The following is a 16,563-nucleotide window of genomic DNA, read 5'->3' on the forward strand; positions in this document are numbered from 1 at the left end:
GAGGGGAGGGGGGGGAGGGGGAGTCCCCCCCCCACGGGCTGTGCCCGGGAGCTGCCTCCCCACGACCCCCCCCCCCCAGCTGGCAAAACCAAACCCGCCCGCAGCCGCTCGAGGGGCGCTGCCAGCCCCGGGCCCAGCGGGGGGGGGGAGCTGCCGCCTCCCCCCTCAGCTCGGTCCCGGCGGCCACAGGCTCTGCGGGCCCCGCTGGACTCGCTGCCCGGCCCCGCCTGCCCCGCCCGACTCCCGGGGAGCTGCCTCCTCCCCCCTCGGGGCGATCCCGGCGGCTCCAGGCTCTGCGGGCCCCGCTGGACTCGCTGCCCGGCCCCCGCGCTTCTCCGGGCGCGTCCCGCCCTGCGCCCCTGGCCCCGTGTCCGCAGCGCGGCCCCCCGCACGGGGCGTGTCAGGAGCAGCCCCCCCAGCGACAGGCCGGGCCCCCCCACCTCTGAGCGCCCTGCGGGGGGGGTCACTCCTGGGTTTGCCAGCTCGGCGGGCGGGGGGGGGGGGGCCGGCGGGGCGCTGCGCTGGAGCGGGGAGCGGGGGAGTCTCGCCAGTTCGGGGCGCGGGGCCGGGGCTCCTGCAGTCGGAGCGGGACGTGGGGTCCCCCGGCGCCCAGCACTGGGGCGCGCACCCGGCTCCCCAGGCGGCCCGGTGGGGCGGGGGGACTGGCCGGGCGCCGCCCCTGGACATGTGCCGGCCCGAGCACCTGCCTGCTTCGCTGGTGCCTGGAGCCGGCGGGGAGACGGGGGTCGGGCAGAGGGGGGGGGAGGCCGTCGGGTGTGGCTGGGAGGGAGAGCAGGGGGAGCTGGGTTCGGTGTGGGGGGCCCGCAGGCTGGTTTGGCCGCAGGGCGCGGTGGGAGTCAAAGAGCCGCCGGGGAAAGGGGGGGGCCGCTTCCCCCTCAGGGCCAGTCCTGCAGCAGCGGGCCAAGGCGGGGGGGGGCAAAAAATTTTGCTGGGGGGGAGGCAAAAACCTAGAGCCGGCCCTGGGCAGGTCCTGGTCTGGGGCTGCCGGATCCGTTAGCTGGGGGGGGGGTCGCCCCTCGTTGGCCAGTGTCCCCCCCTGTCGCTGTCCCGTGTCCGGGGTGGGGCCGGGGAGGCTGAACCGGGGCACTGTGGGGGGCTGGACGTGCTGGCCCAGGGCCGGGGGGGGGGGTGTCATTGGCTCCTTCCCCTCTCAGCAGGATAAATGCAGAAGTGGGGTCCCCAGAACCCCCCAAACCTTCCCTACCAGGCTGTGGGATGAACCCCCCCCAATCTGAACCACCTCGATGTGGGGGATAAAACCCGCCGCCCCCCGAGTGATCAGAGAAAACCCGGGAGAGCTCACCCGGGAAATCTCCCCCTCCGGAAAACCCAGGGCCCAGGAATTACCCCAGGCCGGTTAACACGCAGGGAAGGGAGAGAACTTCTGACTGTCGGCGCGCCGGGGTCCTCCCGCCCCCCGGAGCAGTGAGAACAGACTCCCCCGGCCGGGCGAATCCGGAGGGTTTATTGCTTCTCAGAGTCACAGCACAGCAGGGACGCGAGGTGGCTACAGCAGCCAGGGCCAGGCAGCCCCAGCCCCTCGGGTGGGGGGTCCATCGCCCTGGGCCCTCGCCCTCCGCTTAGGTTGCTCCCTTCATGTTCCCAGCCAGCGACTGCCCCTCCCCCCAAACCGCCCTTCCCTGGTTCCCCCCCTGCCCTCGAGCGGTGGGGCGGGTTGGGTCTTGGCCTAGGTGAGCTGAGGCAGCCCCCGGCTGGGCCGTGCTACAGACACCAGCCAGTAGGGGTCGCCCCAGCGCACACAGCCCCCAGCGGATGCCCCAGGGTGGCCCTGCCCGGTGCCCACAGTCACCCCCGCACTGTCGCTGTTGCAGGCAGGATGCCCGGATAGAACAGTCGCACGGTGACGGGCTCACGGGGGACCCGCCGTGGGGCAGGGCTGAGTGACCAAGGGGGGGGGGCTGCTCTTCGGCACTAAGCAGGCTGCAGCGAGGGGGAGTCCAGAGCCCGGCGGGAGACTCAGTCGGGATCCTCCGCGGGCGCCGGGCCGACAGCTCCGTCACACGTCAGGAGCTAGGCAGGGAGAGGCAGGGTCAGGCAGGCAGGGCCACTCACGCTTTATGGCTCACAGGTGCTGGGGGGGGGCAGAGCCAGCCATGCCCCCACCATCCCAGAGACACCCTGCCTGGGACCTGCCTTTGTGGGTGACCAGGGGTTGGCTCCCCAGCCGGCAGGTCAGAGGGGCAGGGCCTGGGGGACTCTGGAAAGGGCCCCGAGGGCCGTCCCTGAACCTCCCCATGTTCGGTTCCCCCTCACTTCCCCTGGGGTTGCCTGGAGGGTGAAGGAGAAGGGGGGGTTAGAGTCTCTGGCCCTGCCCCCCCGGTCCCTCGTGCCAGCATCCCTCTGCCCCAGGGCGGGTGTGAGGCTGCCCCAGGCGACTGGCTGCACTTAGCCCTGAGGTGTGGGGCGATGCAGGGAGCTGGCAGAAGTCGGGGGGTTACATGTGGGGCTGGTACCAGCTCTCTGGGCTAAGACCCTGAGCTGCCCGCTACCTGGGCACATGGGGGTGGGGCTTTCAGAAGCAACTTGGGGACTCAGGCGGCCAAACCCCAGTAAATCAGTGGGGCTGAGGCTCCTGCATCCAGCCCCCCATGCCATGGTGTAGGACACATCCCACCAGCCCCCAGCCACAAGGCCAGGAGCCAGGCTAGACACAAGCCAGACACCCCCAGAGCCAGATGCAGCCGAGGGGCGGGGGGCAGACGGCTGGGCCCCAGGGGGCACAGCGAGAGGCACAGGGACGGGGCAGGACTCAGCTCTCACCTGCAGCTTGTCCGGGGCAGCGTCTCTACTTCCCTGCGGAGGGAGACAAGGCAGAGCCGTGAGCGCGGCGGCTCCCGGGGCAGGACCTGGCTCCAGGGGACAGCTCAGGGCCCTGGAAGCTGCGCGGCCGCTCGGCTGTTTAGTGAGCCCCGCCCAGAGGCTCAGAGGCCCACGCGGGCAGGGAGCTCAGCTGGCCGGCTGGCGTAGGGAGGGGTGGGGGGCTGAGCAGGTCCAGACCAAGAGGTCTGAGAACAGGGAGGGAGGGGAGAAGGGAATATGTTGGGGGCAGGGGCTGCAGGGGAGCTTGGGGTGTCCTGCCCCGCAGTACAAGCTCTGAGCCCCCCACAACCACCCCATGGGCACCGCAGTCTCGGTGGGGTCGCACAGTCACAGCACCACACCCACCCCACCCACCCAGAGTCCCTCTGACCCTCTGCCAGCCCTGCCCGCAGCCCCCCCACACGGCCGGTGCCCCACTCAGCCCCCCCCGAAGGCCCCGCACTCACCCCCGCTCTGGCTGAGCTCACACCCGGTGCTTGTGTCACCGTCCCCTTTGCGCTTGTCCTGGAAAAGTTTGCAGATCCCTGTGTGGAGAATGCAGGGGGGGTCAGGGGGGGAAGCGCAACGGGAATTGCAGCCAGCAAGGGGTGTGGGGGGAACAAGGAAGGTTTCTCCAGGCACGTTCCCAAGAAGAGGGGGTCAGAGGGGGGGCCCTCACTGGGGAGGGAGGTCACCTGGGGTACGTCTACACTAGCTCGTTAGCGTGAGCTAGTTGGGCAAATGAGGGCGACCGGAACTGCAAATGAGTTGCCCTGTGCCAAAGGGCCGTGTCCCTGGTCCAGCTGCCCCCCCCCCCCTCCCGGGGCCCCGCCCTCACCTGTGCTCTCCAGAGCATCCAGGAAGAGCTCCAAGTCTTCAGAGGTCCAGCCGACCCCCCCGGCTCCGCGCTGCTCCAGCAAGCGCTGGGCCTCGGCCTTGCGATCTGCTGAAGGGAGACGGGGGGGGTCAGAGCCACCAAGCCCCCGCGTCCCTTCCCCCTCCCGCGCTGCCCCCGACCCACCGGCGTAACCCCTGCACCGCCCGGCCCACATGGCTGGTCCCAGGACAGGACTTCTGAGACCAGCTGCTCCGAGCACACAGACCCCGCTCCCTGCTTCCACTGGGCCCCGCCCCCTGCTCCCACCAGGCCCCGCCCCCTGCTCCCACCAGGCCCTGCCCCCTGCTTCCACTGGGCCCCGCCCCCTGCTCCCACCAGGCCCCGCCCCCTGCTTCCACTGGGCCCTGCCCCCTGCTCCCACCAAGCCCCGCCCCCTGCTCCCACCAGGCCCCGCCCCCTGCTCCCACCAGGCCCTGCCTCCTGCTTCCACCGGGCCCTGCCCCCCAGCAGCCATTGAACACTGACTGGGGGAGAAAGTTGGAGGGCAGGGCAGACCTCCCGCAGCTCCAACCCCTGGCTCCCCACCTTCCCCCCCAGCCCCTGGCTCCCCACCCCCCTCCCCCCCAGCCCCTGGCTCTCCACCCCCCTCCCCCCAGTGCTTCCTTTGCCAGGCACCGGTGCTGGTCACCGTCACTAAGGCCCAAGGAATTAACGCCCTTCTCGGCCTGCCCCCGCCCCCCACCGAACGGTGCATTTAGTGTGTGGGCAGGGGCCCCATGGCCCTGTCTGTGCCCCGAGACCTGCCACCCCCGTGTGGTCTCTGCCCCCCTCCCCCAGAGCCAGGGGGAGACCCCAGGAGTCCTGGCTCCCAGCGCCTGCTCTAACCACTGGGCACCACTCCCATCCCAGAGCCAGGGAGACCCCAGGCATCCCCCCGGCCTGCTCTCACCCCCGCTCTGGCCAACCCGCTCCCACAGCTCCTCCAGGGTGAGCTCGTGGCTCAGGGACTTCAGGATGGAGGCGGCAGCCTTCAGGGTGGCCTCGTCCGGCAGCGTGAAGATGAACTGGACGTCGGGGTCCGGCCCCCCGCGCTGCTCCGCCCCCCCCACCCCGTCGGCAGAGCCCCGGTACAGAAAGGCCAGATTGAACGTCACTGGAGAGAGACGGGGGGGGTCAGAGTCACCGGCTCCGGGACCCCACTTCCCCTCCCCCAGCCTCTTGTGTCCCCCCCCGCGCTGCCCCCCACTCTCTGGTGTAGCCCCCCTGCAGCACCAGGGCCATGCGGTGCCAGCACCAGACGCTCACAGATGGCAGCCAGGAGACCCATGAATGCTGATTGGGGGAGAAAGTTGGGGGGCAGAGGCAGACCTCCCCCCTCCAGCCCCTGGCTCCCCACCCCCCTCCCCCCAGCGCTGCCCTGGCCAGGCATAGGGGTGGCAGCCTGTCCCGGCCATGAACACCCAAACAATTAACGCCCTGCCTGGCCTCCGCCCCCCAAACCATCCTTTCTGTGTCCCATCACCCCCATGCTGGACACCTGCCCCCCATGTGGTCACTGCCCCGCTCCTCTCCCGTGAGCCAGAGGAAGGACACAGGAGTCCCTCTCCCAACCCCCCTGCTCTAACCACTGGGCCCCACTTCCCTCCCAGAGCCAGGGGGAGACCCCCAGCCGGCCCCGCCAGCGAGGGGAGGGGGTCAGGCACGGGCGGGTTCAGCAGGGTAAGGGGGTACGATGGGCCCACACGCCAGAGCTAGCCCAGGGCACTGTGGGGGGAGAGTCCCGCAATGCGGGGGGAGGAGGAGGCCCCCGCCCCATGGCCCCCACCCGGCTAGAACCGGGAGGGACCGAGCGGCACTGAGCACAGGGCCTGGGAATGGGGGGGGCAGGAGTTGGGGCCTTACAGCCCTGGGGATGGGGGGCTGCCAAGGGCCCCGTGAGGCAGAAGGACTCTGGGGCGTCTCCCCCGGGCCAGATGGGCCTGGATCCAGGCGGGGGGGGGGCCCAGGGGACATGTCCCAGGCCGGAGAAGGTCCAGGCAGAGCTGGGGCCTGGTGAGCACAGACCCCCCCCTGGGGCCCGCTCCCTCTGCTCTGGCAGAGCTGCTCACAGGTCTCCCTCACGGCGCTCTCCGGGTTCTGGACCTCTCGATCCGCAGGGAGCCGGTACAGAGACCCCGGCTTGAGCGTCACTGGAGAGAGAGGGGGGGTCAGAGTCACTGGGGGGACCCCACGTCCCTTCTCCCCACCCCTCGCGTCCCCCCCGTGCTGCCCCCCACTCACCATGTGGCTGCCAGCACCAGACACTTGCTGGATCCCCCCCCCACCTCCAGCCCCTGGCTCCTCCCCTGCCCTCACCCCAGTGTTTTGCTCCCCAAGACCCAGGGCTGTGGGCGCCATTTCTGGGAGCTATTTGGGCTGGTCCCCCCGGGGGGGCTCTGGGCCGGGGGCAGTTTGCCCCAAGCGGCAGCTCAGGCCGGGGGCTGCGGGTCCCAGGCTCCGTCTGCCCTGCAGCCTGTCTCCGGGGGGCTGGGCCGTGTCCAGGGAACGCGGCTGCCCCCCACTTGCCGGGGGAGGGGGGGGCCGGGTGCCCGCTGAGCGAGGGGTGTCCCAGCCTGGGGAGCAGCCGGCCCCACCACTGAGGGGAGGGGGACAGGCACCAGCGGGTTCAGCAGGGCGGGGGGGGGGCCTCACCCCGGCACGAGGGGCCCACGCACCAGAGCTGGCCCAGGGCACTGCCAGGGGGATTGTCCGGCAGCGCGGGGGGGAGGACGCCCCCGCCCCACACCCGGCTAGAACCGGGAGGGACCGAGCGGCACCGAGCCCAGGGTCTGGGAGTGGGGGGGGCAGAAGTGGGGGCCTTAGAGTGGAGGAGACTTTGTGGGTGCGTGAGAGCTGCTAAGAAGGGCCCTGTGATGCAGGGGGACACTGGGGCGTCTCCCCGGGCCAGACGGGCCTGGATCCAGGCAGGGGCAGGAGGACTGGGCAGAGCTGCAGCCTGGTGAGCACAGACCCCCCCGGCCCGGCCCTCACCCGACTCTCGGCTGGCGCACTCGGACTGCAGGACCCAGGTCTCCTCCGCGCTGCTCCAAGAGGCCAGTTGCTCCGGGGCGGCCGCCAGCTCCAGGTGGGACGAGCCCAGGTACACTGCGGAGAGACGGGGAGTCAGCGCCGCCGGGGACCCCCCCCGCTACCCCCCCCGCTACTCACAGGTGGGACGAGCCCAGGTACACTGCGGAGAGACGGGGAGTCAGCGCCGCCGGGGACCCCCCCTGCATCCCCCCCCCGCTACTCACAGGTGGGACGAGCCCAGGTACACTGCGGAGAGACGGGGAGTCAGCGCCGCCGGGGACCCCCCCTGCCTCCCCCCCGCTACTCACAGGTGGGACGAGCCCAGGTACACTGCGGAGAGACGGGGAGTCAGCGCCGCCGGGGACCCCCCCTGCATCCCCCCCGCTACTCACAGGTGGGACGAGCCCAGGTACACTGCGGAGAGACGGGGAGTCAGCGCTGCCAGGGACCCCCCCGCTACCCCCCCCGCTACTCACAGGTGGGACGAGCCCAGGTACACTGCGGAGAGACGGGGAGTCAGCGCCGCCGGGGACCCCCCCGCTACCCCCCCCCCGCTACTCACAGGTGGGACGAGCCCAGGTACACTGCGGAGAGACGGGGAGTCAGCGCCACCAGGGACCCCCCCGCTACCCCCCCCCCGCTACTCACAGGTGGGACGAGCCCAGGTACACTGCGGAGAGACGGGGAGTCAGCGCCGCCGGGGACCCCCCCTGCATCCCCCCCCCGCTACTCACAGGTGGGACGAGCCCAGGTACACTGCGGAGAGACGGGGAGTCAGCGCCGCCGGGGACCCCCCCTGCATCCCCCCCGCTACTCACAGGTGGGACGAGCCCAGGTACACTGCGGAGAGACGGGGAGTCAGCGCCGCCGGGGACCCCCCCGCTACCCCCCCGCTACTCACAGGTGGGACGAGCCCAGGTACACTGCGGAGAGACGGGGAGTCAGCGCCGCCGGGGACCCCCCCTGCATCCCCCCCGCTACTCACAGGTGGGACGAGCCCAGGTACACTGCGGAGAGACGGGGAGTCAGCGCCGCCGCGGACCCCCCCGCTACCCCCCCCGCTACTCACAGGTGGGACGAGCCCAGGTACACTGCGGAGAGACGGGGAGTCAGCGCCGCCGGGGACCCCCCCGCTACCCCCCCCCGCTACTCACAGGTGGGACGAGCCCAGGTACACTGCGGAGAGACGGGGAGTCAGCGCTGCCGGGGACCCCCCCGCTACCCCCCCCCGCTACTCACAGGTGGGACGAGCCCAGGTACACTGCGGAGAGACGGGGAGTCAGCGCTGCCGGGGACCCCCCCGCTACCCCCCCCCGCTACTCACAGGTGGAACGAGCCCAGGTACACTGCGGAGAGACGGGGAGTCAGCGCTGCCGGGGACCCCCCCTGCATCCCCCCCGCTACTCACAGGTGGGACGAGCCCAGGTACACTGCGGAGAGACGGGGAGTCAGCGCTGCCAGGGACCCCCCCCGCTACCCCCCCCGCTACTCACAGGTGGGACGAGCCCAGGTACACTGCGGAGAGACGGGGAGTCAGCGCTGCCGGGGACCCCCCCGCTACCCCCCCGCTACTCACAGGTGGGACGAGCCCAGGTACACTGCGGAGAGACGGGGAGTCAGCGCCGCCGGGGACCCCCCCGCTACCCCCCCCGCTACTCACAGGTGGGACGAGCCCAGGTACACTGCGGAGAGACGGGGAGTCAGCGCTGCCGGGGACCCCCCCGCTACCCCCCCCCGCTACTCACAGGTGGGACGAGCCCAGGTACACTGCGGAGAGACGGGGAGTCAGCGCTGCCGGGGACCCCCCCGCTACCCCCCCCCGCTACTCACAGGTGGAACGAGCCCAGGTACACTGCGGAGAGACGGGGAGTCAGCGCTGCCGGGGACCCCCCCTGCATCCCCCCCGCTACTCACAGGTGGGACGAGCCCAGGTACACTGCGGAGAGACGGGGAGTCAGCGCTGCCAGGGACCCCCCCCGCTACCCCCCCCGCTACTCACAGGTGGGACGAGCCCAGGTACACTGCGGAGAGACGGGGAGTCAGCGCTGCCGGGGACCCCCCCGCTACCCCCCCGCTACTCACAGGTGGGACGAGCCCAGGTACACTGCGGAGAGACGGGGAGTCAGCGCCGCCGGGGACCCCCCCGCTACCCCCCCCGCTACTCACAGGTGGGACGAGCCCAGGTACACTGCGGAGAGACGGGGAGTCAGCGCCGCCGGGGACCCCCCCTGCCTCCCCCCGCTACTCACAGGTGGGACGAGCCCAGGTACACTGCGGAGAGACGGGGAGTCAGCGCCGCCGGGGACCCCCCCGCTACCCCCCCCCGCTACTCACAGGTGGGACGAGCCCAGGTACACTGCGGAGAGACGGGGAGTCAGCGCCACCAGGGACCCCCCCGCTACCCCCCCCGCTACTCACAGGTGGGACGAGCCCAGGTACACTGCGGAGAGACGGGGAGTCAGCGCCGCCGGGGACCCCCCCTGCATCCCCCCCCCGCTACTCACAGGTGGGACGAGCCCAGGTACACTGCGGAGAGACGGGGAGTCAGCGCCGCCGGGGACCCCCCCTGCATCCCCCCCGCTACTCACAGGTGGGACGAGCCCAGGTACACTGCGGAGAGACGGGGAGTCAGCGCCGCCGGGGACCCCCCCTGCATCCCCCCCGCTACTCACAGGTGGGACGAGCCCAGGTACACTGCGGAGAGACGGGGAGTCAGCGCCGCCGGGGACCCCCCCTGCATCCCCCCCGCTACTCACAGGTGGGACGAGCCCAGGTACACTGCGGAGAGACGGGGAGTCAGCGCCGCCGGGGACCCCCCCGCTACCCCCCCCCGCTACTCACAGGTGGGACGAGCCCAGGTACACTGCGGAGAGACGGGGAGTCAGCGCCGCCGGGGACCCCCCCGCTACCCCCCCCCGCTACTCACAGGTGGGACGAGCCCAGGTACACTGCGGAGAGACGGGGAGTCAGCGCTGCCGGGGACCCCCCCGCTACCCCCCCCCGCTACTCACAGGTGGGACGAGCCCAGGTACACTGCGGAGAGACGGGGAGTCAGCGCCGCCGGGGACCCCCCCGCTACCCCCCCCCGCTACTCACAGGTGGGACGAGCCCAGGTACACTGCGGAGAGACGGGGAGTCAGCGCTGCCGGGGACCCCCCCGCTACCCCCCCCCCGCTACTCACAGGTGGGACGAGCCCAGGTACACTGCGGAGAGACGGGGAGTCAGCGCTGCCGGGGACCCCCCCGCTACCCCCCCCCGCTACTCACAGGTGGAACGAGCCCAGGTACACTGCGGAGAGACGGGGAGTCAGCGCTGCCGGGGACCCCCCCGCTACCCCCCCCGCTACTCACAGGTGGGACGAGCCCAGGTACACTGCGGAGAGACGGGGAGTCAGCGCCGCCGGGGACCCCCCCGCTACCCCCCCCCCCGCTACTCACAGGTGGGACGAGCCCAGGTACACTGCGGAGAGACGGGGAGTCAGCGCCGCCGGGGACCCCCCCCCCCGCTACCCCCCCCCCGCTACTCACAGGTGGGACGAGCCCAGGTACACTGCGGAGAGACGGGGAGTCAGCGCCGCCGGGGACCCCCCCCCGCTACCCCCCCCGCTACTCACAGGTGGGACGAGCCCAGGTACACTGCGGAGAGACGGGGAGTCAGCGCCGCCGGGGACCCCCCCTGCATCCCCCCCCCGCTACTCACAGGTGGGACGAGCCCAGGTACACTGCGGAGAGACGGGGAGTCAGCGCCGCCGGGGACCCCCCTGCTACCCCCCCCCGCTACTCACAGGTGGGACGAGCCCAGGTACACTGTGGAGAGACGGGGAGTCAGCGCCGCCGGGGACCCCCCCGCTACCCCCCCCGCTACTCACAGGTGGGACGAGCCCAGGTACACTGCGGAGAGACGGGGAGTCAGCGCCGCCGGGGACCCCCCCTGCATCCCCCCCCCGCTACTCACAGGTGGGACGAGCCCAGGTACACTGCGGAGAGACGGGGAGTCAGCGCCGCCGGGGACCCCCCTGCTACCCCCCCCCCGCTACTCACAGGTGGGACGAGCCCAGGTACACTGCGGAGAGACGGGGAGTCAGCGCCGCCGGGGACCCCCCCGCTACCCCCCCCGCTACTCACAGGTGGGACGAGCCCAGGTACACTGCGGAGAGACGGGGAGTCAGCGCCGCCGGGGACCCCCCCTGCATCCCCCCCGCTACTCACAGGTGGGACGAGCCCAGGTACACTGCGGAGAGACGGGGAGTCAGCGCCGCCGGGGACCCCCCCGCTACCCCCCCCGCTACTCACAGGTGGGACGAGCCCAGGTACACTGCGGAGAGACGGGGAGTCAGCGCCGCCGGGGACCCCCCCGCTACCCCCCCCCGCTACTCACAGGTGGGACGAGCCCAGGTACACTGCGGAGAGACGGGGAGTCAGCGCCGCCGGGGACCCCCCTGCATCCCCCCCCCGCTACTCACAGGTGGGACGAGCCCAGGTACACTGCGGAGAGACGGGGAGTCAGCGCCGCCGGGGACCCCCCCTGCATCCCCCCCCCGCTACTCACAGGTGGGACGAGCCCAGGTACACTGTGGAGAGACGGGGAGTCAGCGCTGCCGGGGACCCCCCGCTACCCCCCCCCCGCTACTCACAGGTGGGACGAGCCCAGGTACACTGCGGAGAGACGGGGAGTCAGCGCTGCCGGGGACCCCCCCGCTACCCCCCCCGCTACTCACAGGTGGAACGAGCCCAGGTACACTGCGGAGAGACGGGGAGTCAGCGCCGCCGGGGACCCCCCCGCTACCCCCCCCCGCTACTCACAGGTGGGACGAGCCCAGGTACACTGCGGAGAGACGGGGAGTCAGCGCCGCCGGGGACCCCCCCGCTACCCCCCCCCGCTACTCACAGGTGGGACGAGCCCAGGTACACTGCGGAGAGACGGGGAGTCAGCGCCGCCGGGGACCCCCCCGCTACCCCCCCCGCTACTCACAGGTGGGACGAGCCCAGGTACACTGCGGAGAGACGGGGAGTCAGCGCCGCCGGGGACCCCCCCCCCCGCTACCCCCCCCCGCTACTCACAGGTGGGACGAGCCCAGGTACACTGCGGAGAGACGGGGAGTCAGCGCCGCCGGGGACCCCCCCTGCATCCCCCCCCCGCTACTCACAGGTGGGACGAGCCCAGGTACACTGCGGAGAGACGGGGAGTCAGCGCCGCCGGGGACCCCCCTGCTACCCCCCCCCGCTACTCACAGGTGGGACGAGCCCAGGTACACTGCGGAGAGACGGGGAGTCAGCGCCGCCGGGGACCCCCCCGCTACCCCCCCCGCTACTCACAGGTGGGACGAGCCCAGGTACACTGCGGAGAGACGGGGAGTCAGCGCCGCCGGGGACCCCCCCCCGCTACCCCCCCCGCTACTCACAGGTGGGACGAGCCCAGGTACACTGCGGAGAGACGGGGAGTCAGCGCCGCCGGGGACCCCCCCTGCATCCCCCCCCCGCTACTCACAGGTGGGACGAGCCCAGGTACACTGCGGAGAGACGGGGAGTCAGCGCCGCCGGGGACCCCCCTGCTACCCCCCCCCGCTACTCACAGGTGGGACGAGCCCAGGTACACTGCGGAGAGACGGGGAGTCAGCGCCGCCGGGGACCCCCCCTGCATCCCCCCCCCGCTACTCACAGGTGGGACGAGCCCAGGTACACTGCGGAGAGACGGGGAGTCAGCACCGCCGGGGACCCCCCCTGCATCCCCCCCCCCGCTACTCACAGGTGGGACGAGCCCAGGTACACTGCGGAGAGACGGGGAGTCAGCGCCGCCGGGGACCCCCCCGCTACCCCCCCGCTACTCACAGGTGGGACGAGCCCAGGTACACTGCGGAGAGACGGGGAGTCAGCGCCGCCGGGGACCCCCCCTGCATCCCCCCCCGCTACTCACAGGTGGGACGAGCCCAGGTACACTGCGGAGAGACGGGGAGTCAGCGCCGCCGGGGACCCCCCCGCTACCCCCCCCCCGCTACTCACAGGTGGGACGAGCCCAGGTACACTGCGGAGAGACGGCGAGTCAGCGCCGCCGGGGACCCCCCCGCTACCCCCCCCCGCTACTCACAGGTGGGACGAGCCCAGGTACACTGCGGAGAGACGGGGAGTCAGCGCCGCCGGGGACCCCCCCCCCGCTACCCTCCCCCGCTACTCACAGGTGGGACGAGCCCAGGTACACTGCGGAGAGACGGGGAGTCAGCGCCGCCGGGGACCCCCCCCCGCTACCCCCCCCGCTACTCACAGGTGGGACGAGCCCAGGTACACTGCGGAGAGACGGGGAGTCAGCGCCGCCGGGGACCCCCCCGCTACCCCCCCCGCTACTCACAGGTGGGACGAGCCCAGGTACACTGCGGAGAGACGGGGAGTCAGCGCCACCGGGGACCCCCCCTGCTACCCCCCCCGCTACTCACAGGTGGGACGAGCCCAGGTACACTTCGGAGAGATGGGGAGTCAGTGCCGACGGGGACCCCCCCGCTACCCCCCCCCGCTACTCACAGGTGGGACGAGCCCAGGTACACTGCGGAGAGACGGGGAGTCAGCGCCGCCGGGGACCCCCCCTGCATCCCCCCCCGCTACTCACAGGTGGGACGAGCCCAGGTACACTGCGGAGAGACGGGGAGTCAGCGCCGCCGGGGACCCCCCCTGCATCCCCCCCCGCTACTCACAGGTGGGACGAGCCCAGGTACACTGCGGAGAGACGGGGAGTCAGCGCCGCCGGGGACCCCCCCTGCATCCCCCCCCCCGCTACTCACAGGTGGGACGAGCCCAGGTACACTGCGGAGAGACGGGGAGTCAGCGCCACCAGGGACCCCCCCGCTACCCCCCCCCGCTACTCACAGGTGGGACGAGCCCAGGTACACTGCGGAGAGACGGGGAGTCAGCGCCGCCGGGGACCCCCCCGCTACCCCCCCCCGCTACTCACAGGTGGGACGAGCCCAGGTACACTGCGGAGAGACGGGGAGTCAGCGCCGCCGGGGACCCCCCCGCTACCCCCCCCGCTACTCACAGGTGGGACGAGCCCAGGTACACTGCGGAGAGACGGGGAGTCAGCGCCGCCGGGGACCCCCCCGCTACCCCCCCCCACTACTCACAGGTGGGACGAGCCCAGGTACACTGCGGAGAGACGGGGAGTCAGCGCCGCCGGGGACCCCCCCGCTACCCCCCCCCACTACTCACAGGTGGGACGAGCCCAGGTACACTGCGGAGAGACGGGGAGTCAGCGCCGCCGGGGACCCCCCCGCTACCCCCCCGCTACTCACAGGTGGGACGAGCCCAGGTACACTGCGGAGAGACGGGGAGTCAGCGCCGCCGGGGACCCCCCCGCTACCCCCCCCCCGCTACTCACAGGTGGGACGAGCCCAGGTACACTGCGGAGAGACGGGGAGTCAGCGCCGCCGGGGACCCCCCCGCTACCCCCCCCCCGCTACTCACAGGTGGGACGAGCCCAGGTACACTGCGGAGAGACGGGGAGTCAGCGCCGCCGGGGACCCCCCCGCTACCCCCCCCCACTACTCACAGGTGGCGTTTGGTGCCATCAGGGACACGAGCCTGTTCCCGGTGTTGCCGCTGCCGATGATGCTGCCGGTGACCAGGCCGCTGTTGGTCATGCCTGCCGGGAAGGGAGAAGCGCTTGGAATCACACCGGAGCTCCTCAGCAGCTCTCTGCCCCCCTGCTCTAACCACTAGTCCGCACTCCCCTCCTCAAGCTGGGGGAGAACCTAGGCATTCTGCCTCCCAGCCCCCATGCTCTAACCATTAGCCTGCATTCCCCTCCCAGAGCCGGGGAGAGAGCCCAGGAACCCCAGCTCCCAGCCTGCCCCATTCCCCCTCTCGGAACCCCCTTATTCCCCCTCCTCCTGCCACCCCCCAACTCCTCCTACTTTGCCCCATCTCTGCACAGATGCTCTCGTCCCAGCTGCACCCTAAGACGAGCGGCTCCACCGTTTATAGCGGCCCTGCCCGACCCACGGGGCGGGCGCTGGGTGGGGCGATCGCCCTCACCGGCCGGGGCAGCCCCACAACGACTTCCTCAGGGCACTGCCCCCTGCCCCCCCCGGGAGAGCTCCCCCGCCCCACGGACCTGCCGCCCCCTCCGCTGAGCATGGAGCCAGGCACACGGGGGGGGGGGGGGGGCTGAGAAAAGGGAGGGGCAGGTAGCCTGGGAGAAAGGAGGGAACGTACCAGAGAGGCACAAGCGGCCCCAGTTCCTCCTGAGTCTGCACAATGCACCAATGGGTGTGTGTGTGTGTGTGTGTGTGTGTGCACAATGCAGCAATGCGTGTGTGTGTGTGTGTGTGTGTGTGTGTGTGTGTGTGTGTGTGTGCACAATGCACCAATGGGGGTGTGTGTGTGTGTGTGCACAATGCAGCAATGGGTGTGTGTGTGTGTGGGTGTGTGTGTGTGCACAATGCACCAATGGGTGGGTGTGTGTGTCTGCACGATGCACCAATGTGTGTGTGTGTGCAATGCAGCAATGGGTTTGTGTGTGTGTGTGTGTGTGTGTACAATGCACCAATGGGTGTGTGTGTGTGTGTGTGTGTGTGTGTGTGTGTGCACAATGCACCAATGGGTGTGTGTGTGTGTGTGTGTGTGTGTGTGTGTGTGTGGGTGTGAGAACACCTGTGACTCACACCTGCTCTCTCTTGCCCTCCAGGCCCCCTTGCAGGGGCGACCACTGGGGCTGGGTGGAAAGTCTTAGAAAGACTTTGTCCATGAAACCGGCATGTGCTAAGCAGTGACTCAGGGAACAGGTGTGGGGGGAGCGAGCCGGCCTCCCCCCTCCCCTAAGAACCAGGCCTGACTGCTCATCAGCTCCGCGCAGGACTTCATGGTGCTGCCTCCACCGGCGAGGCAGATCGGAATGGTTATCTGCATTTTACTGGTGGGGAAACTGAGGCAGGGTACGAGTGAATGACTTGCCCTAGGTCCTGTTAGCTTCCCTTGTTTGCCTTGGTTTTGAGGGGCCATGGAAGGACAGTTCAATGGTCACCCCAGCCCATCTCGTTTTCCCAGCTCTGCAGGCCTCCCCCCAAGTCCAGCCCTGCTGGGGTCCCCCTGCTGCTCCCCAACTCCTCCGAACTGGGGGTGCCCAGCGCTGGCTCTGCTGTCCGGTCCTGCTCAGCGTCCCGGCTCGGAGGGGCAGAGGCGACATGGGAAGCTGGGGGGCGCTCCGCGTGGTGCAGCGTGTGGTTCCTCTCCCTGGCGCTCAGACTGGACGTGGGCCGGCAGAGGGGAGGGGGAGGGAGCAGCCCTTCGGTGTCGTCTTCTTATTCACGTTCACCTCTGTCTCCACAGGTGCTCCGGGTCCTCTGCCGGGGGTGAGGTTTGCACTGGGCACTGGGGCGGGGGCAGCACGAGGGAGACTTGGACTTGCCCTGCAGGCGGCTCTGGGGCTCTGTTCCCAGGCAGCCTGGCGTAGCCTGCTTGGCAAGGAGAAAGTCTCCGTCCCGTCTGGTGACTCCCCCTCCCCCCGGGGCAACCCAGGAAGAGATTTTAGAGGAATCTGAGTCAAATCTCGGCTCCGGGGTTAAGAATCAGAGAATCACAGAGCACTGGGACTGGAAGGGACCTCGAGAGGCAGCGAGTCCAGTCCCCGCCCTCATGGCAGGACCCAGCACTGTCTAGACCAGCCCTGAGAGACATTTATCCAACCTGCTCTTAAATATCTCCAGAGATGGGGGTTCCACAACCTCCCTGGGCAATTTATTCCAGTGTTTCACCACCCTGACAGGAACTTTTTCCTAACATCCAACCTAAACCTCCCTTGCTGCAGTTTAAGCCCCTTGCTTCTTGTTCTA

General features: G+C 70.8%; 1 protein-coding gene across 3 annotated transcripts; it reads right to left on the reverse strand.

The window, feature by feature from the left end:
- Window positions 1–1,465: 1,465 nt before the first annotated feature.
- LOC142823535 (uncharacterized) lies at window positions 1,466–14,793 on the reverse strand. 3 transcript variants are annotated; one of them, XM_075914678.1, is made up of 9 exons: window positions 14,647–14,787; window positions 14,283–14,375; window positions 6,710–6,823; window positions 5,788–5,868; window positions 4,629–4,832; window positions 3,680–3,787; window positions 3,309–3,386; window positions 2,803–2,835; window positions 1,466–2,052 (listed from the first exon to the last, which is right to left on the reverse strand). In XM_075914678.1, exons 1-8 carry the CDS (start codon window positions 14,654–14,656, stop codon window positions 2,828–2,830), a joined length of 696 nt encoding a protein of 231 aa, XP_075770793.1. In that variant the 5' UTR covers window positions 14,657–14,787; the 3' UTR covers window positions 1,466–2,052; window positions 2,803–2,827. The 3 variants fall into 3 exon arrangements, with proteins under 3 accessions (XP_075770793.1, XP_075770791.1, XP_075770792.1); XM_075914676.1 differs by lacking the exon at window positions 2,803–2,835 and having other exon boundaries at window positions 14,647–14,793; XM_075914677.1 differs by lacking the exon at window positions 2,803–2,835 and having other exon boundaries at window positions 3,680–3,784; window positions 14,647–14,789.
- Between the last annotated feature and the right edge of the window lie 1,770 nt (window positions 14,794–16,563).

This window comes from Pelodiscus sinensis, unplaced genomic scaffold (genome assembly GCF_049634645.1).
Source record: "Pelodiscus sinensis isolate JC-2024 unplaced genomic scaffold, ASM4963464v1 ctg142, whole genome shotgun sequence".
Classification (NCBI taxonomy): Eukaryota; Metazoa; Chordata; order Testudines; family Trionychidae; genus Pelodiscus; species Pelodiscus sinensis.

What these genes read in the sequence shown, in the direction of transcription:
- LOC142823535 (XM_075914676.1), bottom strand. An exon ending in GTGCGCCAGCCGAGAGTCGG is followed by an intron (nt 5,869 to 6,709) that starts GTGAGGGCCGGG and finishes CTCTCTCTCCAG; the next exon opens with TGACGCTCAAGCCGGGGTCT. An exon ending in GAGCGCCGTGAGGGAGACCT is followed by an intron (nt 4,833 to 5,787) that starts GTGAGCAGCTCT and finishes GTCTCTCTCCAG; the next exon opens with TGACGTTCAATCTGGCCTTT.